Source organism: Miscanthus floridulus, chromosome 8 (assembly GCF_019320115.1).
Source record: "Miscanthus floridulus cultivar M001 chromosome 8, ASM1932011v1, whole genome shotgun sequence".
Classification (NCBI taxonomy): Eukaryota; Viridiplantae; Streptophyta; class Magnoliopsida; order Poales; family Poaceae; genus Miscanthus; species Miscanthus floridulus.
The window spans coordinates 193,270,687-193,292,172 of NC_089587.1; the positions used below are offsets into that span (position 1 = coordinate 193,270,687).

A 21,486-nucleotide genomic window follows, 5' to 3' on the forward strand; every position below is an offset into this window, starting at 1 on the left:
AAGCTGTGCTTAACACCATGTTGCAACTGGCAGCAGCAGTTCAGCAGCCAGCACGGTTTGCATGGATGCATTTGCACCGGTAGGCGGTAGTAGAATAGAACAGATGCCAGTTCAGCAGTCAGTCCACGTGTTGGCATATTGCTTCTTCTGTTGTTTGCTCTGAATAGAATCCTGCTGCTGCTGTGGGTTGCTCTACGGACTACGGCTAGACCACTTGTGAAGTGAAGCAGTACTGAAATGGCATGCTATTGTTATTGATGTTACTCGTCTTCTAGCAGCAGCAGTGTTTCTTTGTTTTTCCTTATGTTGAACGTAGAGTCACACATCTCTGGAACCAGCACTTGGCTGTATGATTTATTTTCCTTCGTTGAGTAAAAAATAACAGAGCTGTATAATCGATTGTCTCTGATCAGGCTAGTTATGCAGTACAAGTTTGTTTTTGTCCTTGCTAGAGTTGTTAGTACTAACCTATATATCATTTTTCCTGCAACTTAAAAAGAAAGCTAATACTGTTTCGAATACTTCTCTTTTGTGCAGAATCAATCGGCGGCATCAAATAATCAGTCTCAAGACCCGGATTTGTCGCAGCGGTTCCAAGGGCCTCCGCAGTGATTGCATTTGCATTTGTGGCTTATTGTGACTTAGTTGTGACTTGTGATGATAGTTTATTGTGAATTGTGATGATGGTTTATTGTGACTTGTGATGATGGTTTATTGTGAATTATGATGATGGTTTATTATGCCTGTGACATATAATTATGCCTGTGATGATGTTTTATTGTGAATTGTGATGGTTTATTGTAAATTGAGAGGGGTTCGTTATACGTGACAGATTAGTAAAAACGGGGGGTCTTGGTCGCTTTGCCGAGTGTAACAGAGGAGTTGCCGAGTGTCAAGGCAAAACACTCGTCGAAGAGACAATTTTCTATCATTCTGGGAACCTTCTTTGCCGAGTGTTTTGGCTTTGCCGAGTGTATTCTAATGGACACTCGGCAAAGTGACCATAAAATCTGATTGTTGCTCGCTTGTTTGCCAGTGTTTTAAGCGTGGCACTCGGTAAAGTGTCTAAACTTTGCCGAGTGTTATGGCCCTGGCACTCGGCAAAGTTTACAAACTTTGCCGAGTGTTTTGGTCTTGACACTCGGCAAGCTTGAGAAACTTTGTCGAGTGTTTTTCCGTCGTGCACTCGGCAAAATCGACGTCACCGTGCCATCCCGTCAAAATTTTTTTTGCCGAGAGTTTATTTTTGCTGAGTGTTTATTGATACTCGGCAAACTGTTTGCCGAGTGCACAATAAAAAACACTCGGCAAACTACTGTTTGCCGACAAATCAATGTCATGTGCTGAATGCCGAGTGTTACACTCGGCAAAGCGTTTGCCGAGTGTTTTGGGGCCTTTGCCGAGTGCCCCTGGCGCTCGGCAAATCTACTGTATCCCGTAGTGCAAGTGCCTATACTTGCATAAGATGTCGACAAATGGCATAAACGAAACTTCTGGTGAAAAAGAAGAATCTCTCACACCGGTTCTGTGTTGATTTCCGCAAACTGAATGCTCTGACAGTCAAATCCAAATACCCAGTACCGGTTATTGATCAGCTTTTGGATGAATTACACTCAGCCAGTTAGTTTTCTAAACTGGACCTTCGAGCCGGCTTCCATCAGATACTGTTGCAGCCCGGCGATGAGCACAAAATGGCCTTTCAGACGCATCTGGGACAATACGAATTCCGTGTTATGGCCTTTGGACTGACTGGCGCTCCCGGGACATTCCAGGGCGCAATGAACTGCACCTTAGCCCCCAGCCTCCGTAAGTTTGTCATCGTCTCGTCTACAGTCACTCATTGGAAGCGCATAATGATCGCCTCCGCCAAGTACTGCTGTGGCTTCGTCAAGACCATTAGAAGCTTAAGATGTCCAAGTGCTCATTCGCTCAGCGCTCTATCGCCTATCTTGGCCATGTTCTTACTGCTGATGTTGTCGCTACCGACCCAGCTAAGGTGCAGGCAATTCTTGATTGGCCAGTTCCCACAACTGCACGTGCCCTTCGCGGCTTTCTTGGGCTCGCGGGATATTACTGCAAATTTGTGCGCCACTTCGGCATTATTGCACAGCCGCTCACAACATTACTGAAGAAGGATGAGCCATTTCTCTGGACACCATCACAGCAGACAGCCTTCACAACCCTGCAGACTGCTTTGAGTTCGGCCCCAGTACTGGCCCTTCCCAACTTCCAGAGGCCTTTCCACATTGACACAGACGCAAGTGGTGTTGGTATTGGCGCCGTTCTTCATCAAGATGGCCACCGTATTGCCTTTATCAGCAAGCCTCTGTGTCCCCGCAACCGAGGTCTCTCTGCTTGTGAAAAGGGGTATCTCGCAATTCTGCTCGCTGTCGAACATTGGTGTCACTATCTTCTCCAAGGGGAATTCTATATACATACTTATCACCAGAGCTTGACCCATTTGAATGAGCAGCGGCTCAACACTGTATGGCAGCAAAAGGTCTTCACAAAGTTGCTGGGACTGAATTATAAGATCGTCTACAAGAAAGGGGCAGACAACACTGTGGCGGACGCACTGTCTCGCCGCAATACTGAAGACACTCTCATGGCGGTATCATCTCCTTCTCCGCAGTGGTTATCTGAAGTGGTTACTTCATATGCTGACAGTCCACTGGCTCAATTGGCTCTCAACCCAGATGCACTGCTACACTTTTCCCTCCTCAACGGCGTCATCCGTTACAAGCAACGTATTTGGCTGGCTCACAATTCCAAATTGCAGTCGCAAGTCCTGGAGGCCCTGCATTCCAGCCCCTTGGGCGGCCATTCTGGCGTGCCTGCTACCTACCAGAAGCTTCGACAATTTTTCTTCTGGCCCGGTATGCGCGCCGCCACTACTGACTTCGTTCGTGCCTGTGATGTGTGCCAGCGCGCTAAACCAGATCGGGCCCGCTCTCCCGGCCTTCTACAGCCTCTTCCAATACCCACTTCTACTTGGGAAGTTATCATTATGGATTTTGTTGAAGGCCTGTTCTGGCTCAGCCAACGCACTGCTAGTGGTTGTTGGTAAGCTGTCCAAGTGCGCACTTCATTCCTCTGCGCCATCCATTCACTGCAGCTACTGTAGCACGACTGTTCATGGATCATATCTGCCTCCTCCGCAGTATGCCTCTTGCCATCATATCCGACCGTGATCGTATATTTTTGCCATCATATCCGACCGTGATCTTCTGGAAGACCCTCTTCACTCTCTCGGGTACATCTCTGCGCATGAGCATAGCCTACCACCTATAAACGGATGGGCAAACCGAGCGGGTTAACCAGTGGCTGGAGACTTACCTGCGATGCTTTGCTCATGCCTGCCCCTCCAAATGGATCCAGTGGGTTTCTCTTGCCAGAGTTTTGGTACAACTCTTCCTACCACTCTTCATTGGGTCGATCTCCATTTGAAGTTCTATATGGCTTTCAACCACGACACTTTGGTTTCAATTCAACTGCTGCAACACCTGTTTCTGACCTCAATTCGTGGCCGGATAAGCGTGCTGTCATGACTCAGCAGCATCTGTGTAACACCCCAGTCCAGGAAGACGGCTAAGATCCACTCTACACGTTGAATGGACCACACCTACTAATTAACTCTCTTGCGCTTTCGTTCTCGCTTCGCGCAAAAGGTTCGAACCGGAGTTAATTCTCTCCCAGAGCTCAGGCTCATGGACTATGCAGCTACAGTACCCCGCTGCTACAGTACCCAGCGACCAGCGCTGTGGTGCTCGGTCCTTTGGTCCGGCCCATCAGACCAGCCCATTTACCGGGGTCTCACAATCTGGGCCGAGCTCAGACTCGCATCAAGCGCCAAGCAGATAAACACTGTTCTGAGCGCCAGTTTTCTGTGGGAGATTGGGTCTTCTTAAAGCTCCAGCCATATTTGCAATCGTCCTTGGTGAGGCGTGCTAATCAGAAACTTGCGTTCCGCTTCTTTGGACCATACAAGATTCTGGCTCGTGTCGGTGCTGCCGCATACAAATTGGCTCTGCCATCTTCCTCTTCGATCCACCCGGTTTTTCATGTGTCTCAACTGAAGGCCTCACATGGTAAGCTGCCGGTCACTGATACTCTTCCAGATGAACTCACACAGTTTCAGGTGCCCCTCGCTATTCTGGATCGCCGCTGGACCACTGGTGCTTCTCCAGCGGAGGAAGTATTTGATCAATGGTCATAGATGCCGCCATCCCTGGCCACCTGGGAGTTACTGGTGCCTCTACAGCTGCGTTTTCCGAAAGCGCCGGCCTGGGGTCATGCCGGCTTTCAAGACCGGGGGATTGTCAGCACTCCTTCGTCTACTATTCTGAAGCCACACTCTGAAGAAGGCGATGCTGACAAGAGCGACTCGACTCCGTCGACAGAAGTGCAGGCCCGGCCCGTCCGACTGCGTCGGCCCAATGTCAAAGTAGCCGGCCCAGAGTGGAATCTGTAGGGAGATGGATACATATACCAGAGCACTGAGAGAGAGAGGATGACATGGATGTAAACTGTCTAAATTCCTTTATTTCCAAGCATTCCTCCGTATGATAAAGTACCCTTTTCCGTATTTTTCTGTTCTGTTCTTCCTATCCGAGTGAGGCAACCCCTTGCTCACAGATTGCCAATCGCAGAAATTAAAATGCTCACCTGTGGACAGTACCAATAACTCGGGCCCTTCAAGTAGGTGAATCTTGGATTGCATAGGTAATACTTGCTATTTATCAAGGATCTTAACTTAGTTATCATACCGGTACATCTTCTCAATAGTGATGTTCATGTTTATTTTGTGGTTTGGCCAAGGAAATGTTGTTTTGCTATTGTTACTCTAGTAAACTATGCTGATGTAATATAGATTCAATATTCAAAATGTATTAATCACATCTGTACAGATGCATACTACTAGTTGCAAAACAACAGACTGGTTTATGAAAACTTGATGGCAATTTATATGAGAGACCATTTAATAATCATTTGCTCATCACATTGATAGCTTTGAATAATCCGTCTTGGTTTATACTGCAAATTCTTCTTTGGTTACTGCTAATCCGTGAGTCATCTTTGTGGCAACAACAAATATTTCATGCTGTCAGATTTGTGAGACTCCTTAAAATTATTGGTCACTGTTATCACTTATCTTGTTCTTGCTCTGTTTTTAGAAGAACCAGAGGGGCAAAATGAGCCTAAAGATTGTATATACTAACAAAAAAAAACGGTTGCATAAGAAATAATACAAATTAGTTCCAGCAAAAGCTTGTAGGCATTCACATATATGGTTTATCTTGTTGAGAAGCAAAAATTTGTATGACACTAATAATGCGCTGCATGAACTGTCAATCACTAATTTGTGTTGGAAAAAGTCTACTCCTCCCCCCCCCCCCCCCCCCCCCCCCCACACCCAACTATGGGGGTGGTCTACATAACCCCCTCAACTATAAAACGGTCTGATTTACCCCCTGAACTTTCCAAAACCGTCTGTTTTACCCGTCATACTGCCGCGTCATGAGTACATATCTGCAGATACGATTGGAGAGGTTAGCATGTATGGATGAAACATCTGATTGTGAATGATCAAAACATTTCTGATCTATCTAAATTTCAGCCGTTTTGTGTCTGTTTCCTACTTCTCTTCACTCTTCAGAAGGGAGGGAGGCACTGCCTTGTGGTAGGATGAAGTCATGAAGCATCAGCAAAGGCGGCAAAACTTTTGATCCAGTTAGTATTTTCCATTTGAAATCAAACGTCGCTCACAATTGACACAACACTAAGAACAACATATCACACCAGAAACACATTGCAGAACAGAGCTGAGTATACTGCCTATCACACCATGTTTTGCACTTGCTACTGAGTATACTGACGCAAGAACAGAGCTGCAGATATGTACTCATCAGACGCCACTAGACCACACACTCCTCGGCGGAGGCGCCGCCGTTGCCACGGGACTCCAACTCCAAGGCGGAGACTTGCTCTTCATGCATCGTCGCCAGGTCCGGGTTCCCATACCTCGCCGCGGCGACCGCATAGCACCCAAGCACGTAGACGAAGGCGAGGAACACGGCCCCGAACAGCTGGAAGTTGGCCAGCTGCTCGGCGCGCTCCTCCGCAGCACGGCTGCGGCAGTCGACCTGGTGGCCGTCGGCATCCCGTTCGCACCCGTCGGGGAGCATGGGCCCGTACAGCGTCAGCGCCGTCTGGTAGAACCACAGCCCCTGCAGCGCAATGAGCATGCCGGCGGCGACGTCGACGGGGAAGCTCGCCGGCAGGAGCGCGCCGAGGATGGTGGTGAGGATGCAGAGACCGATGAGGATCACGAGGAGGTGGTGGTAGTACCCCTCTAGCCCTGTGTGGGTGGCCGAGTGGTAGGAGAAGAGCAGGAACTCCGACGTGAACGCCGTCGCTGCCACCAGGCAGAGCTTGCCGTCGGTCAGAGGCAGGTACCTGCGGTGATCACCGTTGCAGTGAGCTTATAAAATCTATCTGAGATGATCATCAAAACTGACTGATAATATTTTGAAATTGACAACTGATAAAATGTGCCTGAGATGATGATCGCAATTGAAGAGAGCTCAGCTTAAACCGGGTGTTAACTTAAGGCAAAATGTGACCTTTAACACAAGACTATTATGCAACGAGATCGGCCATTACCAAATTTATGTCTCAGTTCGACTTTCGGTGCTACGGTTTTTTCACCCCAAAAAATCTACCAAATTTGATCTATTTGAAGAATGGCATTACAATTTACACCAACTCAAGAACAGAGTTGACAGATCCACGGAGTACCGAGAACGACAGCAACACACCTGGTGCACTTCTGGGAGAGGAGAGCGAGCGCGCCGAAGAGGAAGAACATGAGGAGCATGCCGGCGTGCTCGAGGTAGACGAGGCTGGACTCCGGGGCGACCCCACCGCCGCGGCCGGCGAGGACGCCGCCGCCGAGCTCCAGGCACATGTCGAGGAACGCGCCACCGGCCACCACGTAGAGCTCCACGAGGCGGGGCGCCCTGGGGAGCTCGAGGGGGCACCACGCGCGGACGCGGAACGCCGGCGGGTCGGCGGCGAAGCGCGCCACGGCGGACCACACCCGCCACAGGCCCACCGCCAGGAACAGCGTCCCCGGCAGCACGTGGCCGTTGAAGGACCCCATTTAGTCTCGGCTCTCGGCCGCGGCGAGCTGGTCTCGGGTCGCCGGCTGGGGCACGGCAATGCCGGACCGCGCGGGGTCGGTGGATCAGAGGCAGTGTGCGTCTGGGGAAGAGAAGAGGTTGGGGGATGGATGGATGGCCAGATCTCGGCAAGGATCCGAGACAGGGAAAAAGGCAAAAAGCTTTCGTTGTTAGGTGCCGGGGGTCCAGGGATAGAGACAGAGGCAGAGGCAGAGGCAGAGACAGAGACAGGACACCATAGTCTAGTCCAGTCCAGTAGCTTCGTCCTCCCTCCTCCGATTAATGTTGTGCTGCACCTGCACCTGCACCTGCACCGCTGCCCCTGCACTGCAGTAGGACTGCACACCTTGCTCTGCTCGGAGAATCAGCAGAGCTCTGGCGAGCAATGGGCCCACGGCTGCGTTTCTTGGCGTCCCAATCCCAGTTTCCAACCGTATGTGGTCTGATCCCACGTCTGTCTGCATTGTGGTGTGGAGAGATGCTTTGTTTGGTCAAACCGTGATGTCTTCTTTGGATCAGCCCCTTAAAAGAACCACTACTTACATGTTTTTCATCTAAACCACTACTAAATCAGGCACCTTAGAAAACACGTGGTTGCAAGAATTTAGTGAAGGATTTAGAATAGAAAATCCTTAAAACTTAAGGTTTTCGTCATGTTTAAACGAATTTGACTCCAAACGTTATCAATAACCAGTATATTCATTTGTTGTTCCCACATAATCAAAATACCATGCATTTTTAAATAGAAAAAAAGTCTACATGAACCCTGAGATGGTTGAGCTACTGTGACATTTAGGCCTGCTTGTTAGAGATGACACGGGGCGTTTGTCAATCCTAGATGCCATCTGATGCCACTGCTGTGACATATATGGCGTGCCAACCTCTGGCCTTCCCATTTATCATGCTCCTTTGCCCGTCTAAGCTGTGAGGCGGCATGGTCTCCTTCCTCAGCTCTTGGCCATCGCCCCTGTTGTAGTGGTAGGTAGACATGAAAACAGACAGAAGCACGTGGGTGTTGAAGGACCCCATTTAGTCTCGGCGACGCCGAGCTCGGCTCTGCTGGGGTCGCTTGTGGTATTTATGTGACTTAGAAAGATATGAAATTCTGCAAGCGCACAGATATACCATTGTAGCACTTCACCGAGATTATTCCAGGTATCGTTATTTATATTTTTACCATAGGGAAGGACTAGCAAAGAATATTGATTACTTTCTTATGATGGATCAATGAGCCAAACACTTACTCTAGACAGGGGTAAACTAAGAGATATAATAACATATGAATGATAAATGTAACACTCAGAGTACTCCATAAGATAGCAATAGCAAGTCTAAGTAGATACAAGAAAGATTAATTCCTAAGTTATTCTAGTCACAAGTCAAAGCATACAATGATGTGCATATATACTTAGCAATAGCCAAAAGATTAACTCCATATCTATGCATAAGGGACATTACTAAAGAAGAGCAAGAACAGAGCTTGACTACTTCCGTCGCAACCGGGTCCTACTTGGCCTACAGACGGGAGGTGGACTACAAAGGACTCAACGAGGCTGTCACCCTCGCGATCTACCACACGATCCGGAATATAGGGTGCATCCACAGATAAACAACGTATAAGCACCACGCTTACACAATGTCGACCACTCACCCCGTTCATCAACAAGAATGAGCGCTTTGCGATCCTATGCATAAACATAATGATAACTCTAACTACACCAAGTATATAATCAAAGTAAACTAAGAACATGATAACTAAGAACATAGTAAATATGAAGAATAATGTCATAACAAATGTATGAATAATAAAGAATACATGGCTATACCAAGCCGAACTCTGACAGGATCGGGAATCCAAGCGGGAAGCTTGACTCTCTAGATCTAACTTAGCTAGCTATGCCTATGAATATTGGTGTAGGGAGCTTTGAGGTTGAATGATCTCTGGGATGCCGAATGAATGATTTGAAATGCCTTCTGAAGGAGGTAGGGGGCTCCTTTTATAGGGGGCACCAGGCATCATGTGGGCCCATGAATCCGTGGCAACTCATCATCTCATCCCTTGATTCGTACCGACCTTGATCTACGGTGAAGATGGACTCTCAAAGGCGGTGGGGAACCGACCTTCAAAGCGGGGGCCGACAGGTGGCCCCCATAGGCCGGTCGCCCTACAGGTGGGGCCGACCGGCCCTCCCTGTGTCGGTTCGGGTCGAATCTCGGTGGTTTACCTTGGACGGTGGATTAGAGGTCCTCTAAGTCGGTTTCGTCACGGATGATCGTGATTTGCTCTGATGAATAGGTCCACTTTGCCTATTTCCTAATTAAATCCTCCTGCAGACATAAATTCACCAACACTTGTGGAATTTGTTAGTTTAAACTCCTAGACCTATGTTGATGATCATATTTATTCAGTTTTGCATGCTATATTGACGGGTAAAAATGAGAGTTAATGACCGTCAACAATGGGCCATTTAGTTTGGATTTTGGTGTTTGATGATCAACTAGACCAAGTTGGACTAATATGTTTGCAAGTGTCTTTGATGTAGTTCAATAGGATGCAAGGCGTACTTGGACCGAGTTAGAACATTAAGAAGTTAATCAACACCTAAAGGAAGACTCAAGAAGATGTCTTGATGACTCACAAATGAAGACAAGGATCCAAGACGCAAAGAAGAAGCCCGAACGATCAACAGAGAACATAGCGCGAAGAAAGGAGGAGATAGGCTCTCTGCCTATCTCACGCTTGGACCGGACCCGTGGGTGGCTGGACCGTGAGTGTCGGATCGAACCAAGCAGTGGCGTCGAACCAAGCGGTTGAGGCTCGTGGGTCTCATACCCACTAACGGTGGGACCACCAGCTGCGGCAATTAGACCGCCAGTAGTTAGCGAATGGGCGACTTCAAAATGTGGGCCAGCGTACCGTCCGATGAGGACCGTCGGCCCTGTCCGACGCCCCAGCACTGAGCGTAGCTCCCTAAGTGCACCACCGGAGGTGCCAACAGGTGGGGCCAAGAATGACAGCCGACCGTTGGGGCGCAGCAGCCGACTTATAGACATCTTCCATTAATGCCATCCACATCATCTTCCATTAACTATCATCTCCCACTTATAGACATGTCATCCCACTAACTTTCAATCTCTTATTGCCATCCACATCATCTTCCACTAGCTATACACATCATCTCCTACTTATAGACATGTCATTCACATTCCCAATAACTTCCAATCTCCTTAATGTCATCCACATCATCTTCCACTGAATATCCACATCATCTCCCACTTATAGACATGTCATCTCACTAACTTTCAATTCTTAATGCAAGCTATCCACGTTATCTCCATTTAATTTTAGGGAGTGTCTAGTTATCTGTCGACAGATTTTATGTGGTCAAATCTGTCAGATTTTATAATACACATGTGATGTTCATATAGTATACATGTGATGTTCTATGATGTATTTTGTAATATTTATATGGTATACAAGTGATGTCCTATAAAATCTGATAGATTTAGTACCAAAAAATCTGTCAACAAATAAATAGCACGTAATATACATGTGATGTTTATATAGTATACATGTTATGTTCTATGATGTATTTTGTGATGTTCACATGGTATAGAAGTGATGTTCTATGATGGTTACTGAATTCGGGTATTGGCTCCTCCTGTAATGCCCAAGTACCAAATAGTATATATGATGATCATATAGTATACATGTGATGCTCTGTGATGCATTTTGTGATATTCACATGGTATGCAAGTGATATTCTACGAAATCTGACAGATTTAGTATAAAAAAATATGTCAACATGTAGGTATCTTCTAGTTTTCTATATAAATTTAGCCTTGCATTGCATGCACAGTTGAGTTGAGTCTAGAAGCCATGGAATCTCTTCGGCTGCTCACCTTCATCCTGGCCATTATTATCATTTCCCTTGCTCATTACCGGCGGCGGCGGAGCACCGCACGCTCCCTCCGGCAGCCGACCATTAAAATCCGAGACGCCGCCATCGCTCGCCAGGCGCTCATTGAGCAGGCCGACGTGTTCTCGAACCGCCCTGCCACGCCCTTCCCCGTGCCGCTGATCACAGGCCGGCGCCGCTGCAGCCAGAGCCACGCGCTCACCACCGTGCCCTACGGCCCCCACTGGCGCGCGCTCCGGTCCAGCCTCAACGCCGCGATGCTCCGGCAAGGCCTCCTGGCTCCGCTCCAGCAGGATGCCATGGACGCCCTCGTCGCCGGCCTCGGCGGCGCCGGCGACGTGGTCATCCGCGACAGACTCTCTACCCGTGGTGTTCGCCATGCTCGCGCGCGTGTGCTTCGGCGACGACGTCGACGCGCTCCACGTCCGTTCCATGGAACGCATGATGCTGGAGTTTACTGCAGCCATCGCAGAAGCCAAGGTCTTCGCCCGCTCAACCATGGCGAGACTTTGGCACTGGAGGAAGTAGCGACGGTTCCTCGGCTTCCGCTGCTAGCAGGCCGCGCTGTTCGTCCCCCCCTCATCGAGGCGGCGAGGCGCCGTCGTCAAAGGACTGGGCAGCATGGCACCGGCGTCCGACGACCGTACGTCGACTCGCTCATCGATCACCGCAGCATCCCCGACGAAGACGACCCCCGGGCCAAGCGTGAGCTCACGGAGGACGAGATGGTGAGCCTCGTCGTGGAGTTCTTCGGTGTCGCGAAGGGGGTCATGACCGCTCTCGAGTGGACGCTCGCCCATCTCGTCAACCAGCCGGAGGTCCAGGCAAAGCTACGCCGTGAGGTCATCACCGGGAACCATGGCGGTGATGATGCTGACGATGGCTCCGTCTCCGACAAGTACCCAGCCGGCAGATCGACGTACCTGCACGCTGTCGTGTTCGAAGGCCTCCGGTTGCACCCGCCGTTCCCGCTGGCCATGCGCGACGTCCGTTCCGAGGGCGCGGTGGTTGGCACAGCAACCGTACCGGCTGGCGGCATGCGGGTGCAGTTCATGCTAGGGGACATCGGGAAGGACAAGAATCTGTGGACGGATCCCGGCGAGTTCCGGCCGGAGCGGTTCCTTCCCGCCGGTGAAGGCGAAGACGTTGGTCCGGTACCCGCCACATGCATGGAAAGAAAATCATACGCATGAAGATCACTCATCACAGCTCCCAAACAATAGATTTATATTATCTTGTAGAAAAATGGATTATCAGTGCACGCGTTTATTACTTGATCACAGATATCGTTGGAATGATACTGACTAAAATGTGTAAGATGATGTCAACAACTGTGATGCTAATAAACTCACTGATAATATACTAAATTTTATTAAAAAATAGTTTTGATCACCCGAGTTATTTAGAGGGCCAAATCATTCAGATTTCTTAATGTCACAAATTGGGTGATCTGTGAGTTAATTGATCACCCAAGTGATTTGGAGAGCCAAATCACTCATATTTCTTAATGCCACAAATTCATGTGATACAACCGTATCCATCACATGAATTTTAAAAGACAAGCATATTTTAAAGAGATATATAACAAATTAAAAGGAAAATTTTATAAAAACATAAAACAAATGCTTGAAACAATAGAACAAAGGATTTTCGGTCTATAGTTACAACAATTATGTATAGAAATTACACCAAATAATCACTGTAACTTTAATATAAGTACAGTGTAAACCTAGTATAAATTGACAATAACTACAATTTGTCTGTCTATATAGATCTAGGGTGATTTAGAGGACCAAATCACTTAGATTTCTTAATACAAAATTATGTGATACAGCCACATCGATCACACCAATTTTACATTCTAACCTGACCAGAGTTAGGAAAGAAGGAGACATGGCGTCCTTTGGATTGGACAAAAAAAATTTGGGTGAGAGGAAGACTCAAATCACACAAGTGAGCTTTAGCTTTCCTCGAAAAAACTAATATACTGAAAATGACTAAGAAAAGTAGAGAAGGAGATCGATCAACCTCTATCTAATGTTATGAGGCTCACCAATTGAGACCCAACCAATTTGCACAACTACATAGTGCATTCGTAGACACAGTCGGAATTGATTTCTAGATGTGGGTTTTTGAACCGCCTCTACTCAAGGCTAGTTTGGTAGAACCGCCTCTACTCGATGCGGTGTGTTTGGTTCCTTGCATCCCAGGATGCATGCACCAGCACATGCGTATAGGATAAGATAGAGGAGAAGCGCAATTGGTTGCTTGGTTCACGCTACAGACTACAGTAGCTTGCTTGGGTGGAAGCAGATATATGGTGGGATACATGCTGGGGGCATGCGGCCAAATCGAGCGTATCCACCGAGCCATGGCCAGTTCAATGGATGCACGATGAGAGTCGCGGGTCCACATGTTAGACTCTCATATTAGATAGATTGTATCCGCTCATGCAAACAACTAAATAGTATTTTAGTTTTTTTAACCACTCATACAAACATCTTTTCTGAGATATGGTTCCATCTCCGCTCATGTAGGATATACAATACAACCTTCATCTGGCAGCCAAACACACCCGAGAGAGGGCGAGCCAGGGGAGGGGCAACGAAAGGAAAATCTCTTGCGTGCGGTGGATGAAAACCCACGAGGTGGAGCTGCTTGCGGTACAAAGAACGCATGTGAGGGGAAGCAGGGCTATTATTCCTACCACTGGTAGCCAAAATAATCAAGAAGTTTGGAGTGAGATTCTCGATTATTTTCTACTCAATCCATCACAAATTATAAAACGTTTGACTTTTTTGACACTAAGTTTGACCACTCGTCTTATTCAAAAATTTATGCAAAATATCACTTCTTTGTCGTGACTTGGTTTATTAATAAAAGTTCTTCAAGAATGACTTAAATTTGACTATGTTTGCACAAATTTTTTGAATAAGATGAGTGGTCAAACTTGGGGTCAAAAAAGTCAAACATCTTATAATTTGGCATGGAGGGAGTATCTAGTTTCAGATTTTAAGCAGAAACAAACATGCATAATAGAGGACATGCTTCAATTGAACAGAAGACTAACAATAAATAACTAATATTGCCAAGCACACAAATGACCTATTTTTTTTTATTCAAACACAAATGGCCTATTAGCTCAGTTGGTTAGAGCGTCGTGCTAATAACGCCTCGCAGGTTTGAGACCTGCATGGGCCACTATTATATTCTACTTTTATTGTTTTGAATTATTTTCTTAACTTCTTTTGTTCAAGTTTTATTTTTCAAAATGATTTCCTTAACTTTATTTTCGTGTTCAACTTTTATTTTTTTTGAATGATTTCCTTAACGTTTTTTGTTCAACTTTTATTTTTATAAATGATTTCCTTAACTTTATTTTCGTTCAACTTTTATTTTATTTAAATGATTTCCTTAACTTTCTATGGCCATGATCGAAGTAGCCATGAGTCATGAGAATTTTTTTTTCATTTTAACACTTTTTGTAAACTAATTTTAAATCTAACACTATTTTTTTTTTAAAACTAACACTTTTGGCCGCGCCTATTGCCATGGCGCGGCGAAATGCCTGTGCCGCGCCATGCATGGTGGCACGGCAGGTGGCTGACGTGGCGACGACCGGAAATGCTGACCGATGACGTGGTAGGGATTGCCGCGCCACTGATCTTGGCGTAGCTCTGCCGCGCCATGATCGGTGGCACGGCAGAGCCGAATAAAAGGCCCGCGGCCAGTCCTGTTGCCCGAGCAGCAAGCCCGCCTGGCCGCCGCGCCCGCCATCACGCCAGCAAGCCCGCCTGCCCGCGCCCGCCCACGCCGGTTGCCGGTCGCCGGCAGGGTCTACCCGCCACCGAGCACGTCTGCCGCCGTGCGACGAACGCCGGCACACCACGGCTGCCGGCCGCCCGCTACGCCCGCACGCCGGCGCGCCACCCCCTCAGGCCACGCACGGCGGCTGGCCGCCGCGCCCGCCGAGGCCAGCGCCCGCGTCTCCCGGCCCGGTCTAGCGCACCACCGCCGCCGAGGACGAGCACCGCTGCCGCGAGGTACTCCCCTATTGTATTTGTTGATTGAATCGACATTATTAGTATAGTAAGTTAGTAAAATAAATAAAGTTAGTATAATTAGTAAAGTATAGTTAGTAAAGTTAGTTAGTTTAGTTGGTATAGGTAATATAGTAAGTTAGTATAGATAGTAAAGTTAGATAGTTTAGTTAGTATAGTTAGTGAGTCTAGTTATACATTGGATTTAGTCTAATTAGTTGTTGTAGTTAGCCTTGTATAGATATTAATATTAGATTAGTTAGTATAGTTATAGTTAGAATAGGTATTAATATTACTATGGATATTACATACGACGATTTCGACTACTTCATGGAGTTTCTTGAAATGCTTTTGCAGATGGATTGTTGTGTTAGAGTTTTATACGGAGGGAGTGTTTGAAGAGAAGATGGTATGTTTGAGGATATGAAAGAAGAATTGAAATGGTTTGATGAACCTCCTAGCTTCAATGGCCTTTGTGCCCATTTGAATGCAAAGTTTGGCGGAGATTTCATACTGAATGGGAGGTTTAATACTGCGAAGACTAGGGCACACTATGTCCTCATGCCCTTGCGGTAAAGATAGTAATACATTAGCAAAACCGTAGTTGCACATTTAGATAGTTTATCTTTTGCATAGGTTTTGCTAAGGTTAGAAAAAGAGGCCATAGTTTAGAAGTTGAATTTTTAAGTTGCCTAATTCACCCCCTCCTCTTAGGCGTCACGGTCCTTTCAATTAGTATCAAAGAAGGTTGGCTCAATTTGGACCTTTGGCTTAACTGTCGTTGAGCCGACGCTATTTAGATTGGTTGGGATGGATACCTCTAGGCCTCCACACTTTGATGGCACTAACTTTCCTTATTATAAGGCTAGAATGGCTTGCCACGCGGTTGATTTGGGTGTTTGGAGAGTCACTCGTGACGGGATAAAACCCATTAAGAATCCTGAAAAACCCACAAAGAGTGATGAAAAAGAGATGCATTTCAATGCTAGAGCTAAAAATTGCTTATTTGAATCATTTAACATGGATGTGTTTAACTAAGTGTTCACTTTAAATACGGCACATGAAATTTGGTTAAAACTCCAAGAGCTCCATGATGGCACAAGTAATGTCCGTGAGCAAAAACATTGTCTAGCTAAACAAAATTATGATTCCTTTACAATGAATGATGATGAGCCCAACATCGATCGGGTTACAAATACCGCGATGTCTAGCAAACTCACGCATCTTGTTTTTCTGATGTTTAACGAATAGGTTGACGTAGTCAGGTCCGTATCCCCTCTTCTGTGCAATTACTTGCTTCCCCTTCAGTTCATCCAAGAACTTAGCTTGACCATCATATCATTCTCACCTACATTTTCAAGTGCTTTGTTCAAACGAAAAATTATATCTTATATGTCTTAGCAAAAGAAACAAAATATGATTTCATCGTTACCACAAAAATAACCAAATTCATCATAGTCAACCATATGGCCACAATAATGGCATATTCCAAGCTCCGAAGGGACTAAACCGTAGTTGGATTTAACACCACATTCGCACTTGACTGGATGTGCTTTGTAAATTAACATTTCTTTCTTCTTTTGCTTTGCCTTTGAAGGTTCTTCCGGCCATTGGTTCTTAGGACCATACAACCACTTCTTAAAACGATACTTCGCCATTGAAAACACTTAAATAAATTGACATTAGTGCATGAACACATATAGCTCAACATTTCAACACATACATTTTACACTTACTTCGTATTTGTTTGGACACACAAACTCCAACGTATTCTTAGGGTTTATCACAACTCGATCTCCGTAATCGCACAGATGAGGTTCCTCGAGTCGTCTAAATGCGGCTAAGTGCTTCTCCTTAGCCGTCATTGGAGGGGGGTTAGGGGGAGGCAGGCGGGCCTTTTATTCGGCTCTGCCGCGCCACCAATCAGGGCGCGGCTCTGCCGCGCCAAGATCGGTGACGCGGCAAGCCCTGCCACGTCACTGGTCAGCATTTCCGGTCGTCGCCACGTTAGCTACCCGCCGCGCCACCATGCATGGCGCGGCACAGGCATTTCGCCGCGCCATGGCAATAGGCGCGGCTAAAAGTGTTAGTTTTGAAGAAGAAAAAGCAGTGTTAGATTTAAAATTAGTTTCCAAAATGGTTAAAATAAAAAAAATCAGTCACGACAGTGGCAGGCATGGAACTGACACACCGCTGCCGCGCTGTGTTATCTGCGATCTCAGGTCTATGAGAGTAGACTGTGCTGCATCTCTCAGGAGTACTATATATGAGAGTAGACAGTACATAAACGTACGTGTTGGACGCTACTACACAGTTCTTCTGACAAAGAAAAAGGAACATGAAGAAGAAGATGGGCGAGGGTTCGGCTGGCGGGTCAGCTGTTGCTGGGCTGGCCAGCCCACTCAGGAAAACACTGTTCATCTGCACAGTATTTTCAGATAGAATGATATTTTTTTCTCATGATAATTAGCCGGAACAATATTTTGACTTATTTTTCAGTCATGCCGAACAATCGCCATCCTGCTCCTACGGAGACCGGCCATCCTGTTCCAACCCATACTGCTGCCCGCCAAATTAGTTTTTTCATTCTAATTTCAAAGAAGTTGCTGGTGCCTAAGAAAAACTGAAGAAGAATGTGTTTAGTCACATCGCATGAGTAGGAAATGAAGCTGAGGGAAAAAAGAAGTGAAATACACTGGCGGTTCTTAAAATTTGGAGACGGTATCATGCATTTAGATCTCAAACTTCTAAACTTGTCATGGGCTTTAGCACTATAGTCCAAACGGATTTAGACTCGCTTAACTCAGTACTGACGTCAAAAACTCTAAAAAAGGGTTGAAATATTAAACATGGAATCAAAATTAGCAGAGAGAGAAATACCTTTCAGAGCTGGGCGCAGCGACCAGCAGAGAAGGCTGCAGACAACAGAACAGATGGCCAGGTGCGGGCGGCGGCCGGCTCGGTGGCTGGTGACGGCGCAGCGTAGGCCGCAGGCCGCAGCAGAGCAGGGTTGGCCAGCTGGGGCGGGCCGTTGGCGGCCAGCGGACCGCGGAGGCACAGACGACGGCGGCCGGCACCCTGCGCTCGGTGTAGCCACGCAAGGAGCACCAGATGGCGGAGGCCGGAGTGTGGGCAGTGCGATGGCGTGGCAGGCGGCACCTGCAATCGGTGGCGCGAGCAAGAAGACGGGCAGCAGCGCGACTCGGGTTCTCGCGAGTGATCTCTACCAGAAAATGGAGATTTTGTGAGGGGAACAGTTTTTCGTGATAGTTGAAAACGCACTCTCATGAAAATAATCTGTCTTGAGGGTGATGTAAATCCCGTCACGAAAACTTATTTTCATGAGAGTGCTCCACACACCGCCATCAAAACAACTATTTTCATGAGAGTATTTAACACCCCCTCATGAAAATGAATATCCGGCCACGAAATTATCTATTTTCATGAGAGTGATAGTTTTCGTGAGAGCCAACTTGCACCACCACGAAATATGAGTTGCTCATTGTTGTGAATTGAACATGAACATGAACAAAAGTTTTTCTCTTTTTAATCTGCAGTGAAATTTTGTAACTAGTCTTTCTCCCTCATCACTACACCACAACACTAATATAGCGTCATACGTGTGTCGTTATAAGTTCACTAATACCGTTGAATTGTTGGTCGGTATAGCTGGCCCACAGATCAAGTGTCGGTAAATGTACCTTTTACGTTGAACTATCTGTCGGTATAAATATTTGGCTGTATAGTTGAACCGTCGGTCGTAATAGATAAACAAAAAGGACGAACCTTCGGTCGGTATAGAGTGGTGCGCTCTCTGAAAAAGAAAAAAAAGGCCCGTTCGTGGGAAGATAAAGATGGGCCTTCACGCCAGCGGCCCAACTCAACACCCAACTCCCTCAACCCTAACCCCCACGTCCAAACTCCCCCCTCTCTCTCCCAATCTTCCAAAGCCGCCGCCCTACACTTCTCCTCTCCGTCTCTTCTCTCGCCACAACACCGCCGCCGCCGCCGCCGCCACCGCCGCCGCCTGTAGATCGAGATTCGCTCGGCGCCACCACGAAGGATCAAGATCGATCCAGTGCTACCGCATAGACCTTGAGATCTTGCTGGTGCCGTCTACCACTCCTCCCTTCCGAAGGCGACGGCTGCTGGATCCTATAGCCGGGCGGGATTCAAGGATGAACCGACGGATCTAGGGTGGGCGTCCAGAACCGCGACTTGCCATCTGCTCCTGCTGCTTTGGAGGTACGTGAATCATTCGCGTTCTGCTCCGTCGTGTGTCTGCCCTGCTCCCGGCGCCGCCTCCGCCCTACTCCCGTGCCTAACGAGCAATCCTAGGTTCGATTCCCACATCCTCCAATCGATTTTCCCAAAAAAAGAAAAAAAGAAAACTTTTGCCGGCGTCCCCTGCCTCGCGAAACGAGCGACGCAATCCAGCTCTTCGTCTTCCTCCGCCACCGAAGAGCGTGAGTGCGCGATGCCTCCGGCTGCCTGCTCCTCACGGCCCACCAAGCCCCATGCCGCCGTGCAACTCCCAGCGCCGCTGGCTGGCAACCCCCGATCCACAGCTGGGGCGGTAGCCTTCGATGTCGCCTAGGCGGAGGTCGACGGGAGGCCTCTAGGATGTGGTGCCGCGGATAGGACCGCGCCTCTGGTCAACGGCAGCTCACGGAGGAGCGGGCCTCTGGCCGAGGCTGGCCCCACGGAGGAACGCGACCGCGACAAGGTGCATCTCGTGTTTCTTTCTTACATCAGATCTGAGTTCTGATCTGGATTTCCCCCGTTCTTCTGGCTGCTTGATTTTGGGAGCATGAAGGAGCAGGTAACTAACTCATTGTCGCATCTATCTGTATGAACTTCAACTGGGGCTGCAGGAGTGCGGGACCTCGTCAGTTTGAGGTGAGCAGTTGAACTGATGGTAGCATGGCATGGCTGGTTATTAACAAATTAACCATTCAAGTACAGATTTAGCAAATTTCACTTGCCTTGATTTGTTAATATGATAGCTCCTAGCTTTGTTGCTACTAATGTATGGTAACTAGAATAATTAATAATTAACAGCACATTTGTGTTTTCTATGATCAGTAGTCAAAAAATCATATTGACGAGGATTCTGTTATGCTTGCCTTTGTTTTTCCTCTGCCAGGTATGACTTTTTATATTGTGGTTATATTCACTTTTTTACAGATTATATATGGTCTTATGGGTGATATTTAGCTATATGTAGACATCTCTTGAATTTAGTTATGTCAGATTTCTAGACTGCTCAAGTTGTTAGCTGAAATCAAGTGCTTTGTGTGGTTGGCCACTAAGAATGGGAGGGGACAGCAGCCAATGAAATTGATGTCGGTACACTCAACAAGGAAGTATCTAAACAAATTTGGACAGAGATAATTTGGGCATATTATTGTGAGTAGATCACATTAGTTGAAAACAAAATACTTTTGAAGGCATAAATACTCTATTGTTTGAAAACAGAAAACTTTTGAAGGTATAAATACTGGCTTACTGCTACTTACTGTTTAGTTTGACGTTAGTGTCACTTATGACTGCTTAGATTACAAGTCAATTATGCCTTCTTTTGAGTGTCCACTGCTCTTGTGACAGCTTCTGGATTGCTTCAGATACTGACATAGAACATCAGTGTCGACTATCTATTGCAATTCTGTTTTAGTTCAGAGTGTTCACTTAGATCCTGCTATGACAACTTCTTCCATGTTTTTGGTGTTTGTAGATCCGACAAACACAATTCTTATTTTAGGAAGCAAATTCTTACAAAGTTTGGAAAGGAAAAGCTTTTTTACAGATATTTCTGTAGCCCTTCTATATTTCCTGCGAGGTGTGTATTTTTCATCGACTATTGAGTTGTTGAATTATTGAACGGTGGATGAGCTTGTGTCTAAGATGTGAATTTGCTGCCTTTGGTCACTGGAGACCAACAAGACGAGATGGTCCTTGCTGCCTTCATGGCAAAGGACAAAGCTGCCGAGCATACACTTGGTGATATCATTCTCCAGAAGATCAGAGAGACAGATGCCAAGGTTGCAACAGGTGCATATGCTTTTTTAACTGTTATGTATATACTTCTGACGTACTCGGTATTGTAGTCGGTTACCGCGAGCTATTTTCAAGTAGCTTTAACAACAATTTTGGTATTAGTAGATCGAATTAAATGTAATTGTAAATTTTTTTTATATCTATATTTGTTTGCACAGACTGATAGTTCACATGTCGTAAACGATGATATAATTTTGCGGGCAGCGATGGTTTGGTATTGGCAGTAGCCTGATCTTGATTTTTTCTGTTACTCTAGCTTGTCACTATATATCTTGTTAAGATCAAACG

At 46.8% G+C, this 21,486-nt stretch overlaps 2 protein-coding genes across 2 annotated transcripts; one reads left to right on the plus strand and one right to left on the minus strand.

Moving 5' to 3' along the window:
* Nucleotides 1–5,700: 5,700 nt before the first annotated feature.
* Nucleotides 5,701–7,316, minus strand: LOC136474396 (uncharacterized). The gene is made up of 2 exons (XM_066471981.1): nt 6,819–7,316; nt 5,701–6,456 (listed from the first exon to the last, which is right to left on the minus strand). The coding sequence occupies exons 1-2, from the start codon at nt 7,160–7,162 to the stop codon at nt 5,916–5,918; spliced, it is 885 nt and encodes a 294-aa protein (XP_066328078.1). The 5' UTR covers nt 7,163–7,316; the 3' UTR covers nt 5,701–5,915.
* A 3,745-nt stretch (nt 7,317–11,061) lies between these two features.
* Nucleotides 11,062–12,294, plus strand: LOC136470420 (cytochrome P450 89A9-like). Its single transcript, XM_066468273.1, has one exon. It carries the CDS (start codon nt 11,062–11,064, stop codon nt 12,292–12,294), a length of 1,233 nt encoding a protein of 410 aa, XP_066324370.1.
* Nucleotides 12,295–21,486: the final 9,192 nt, after the last annotated feature.

Excerpts from the sequence above, each read along its gene's own strand:
- LOC136474396 (XM_066471981.1), bottom strand. The coding sequence starts at position 7,162 with ATGGGGTCCTTCAACGGCCACGTGCTGCCGGGGACGCTGTTCCTGGCG. Across the intron at positions 6,457-6,818 it reads CTCTCCCAGAAGTGCACCAG|GTACCTGCCTCTGACCGACG; the intron begins GTGTGTTGCTGT and ends TGATCACCGCAG.
- LOC136470420 (XM_066468273.1), top strand. The coding sequence starts at position 11,062 with ATGGAATCTCTTCGGCTGCTCACCTTCATCCTGGCCATTATTATCATT.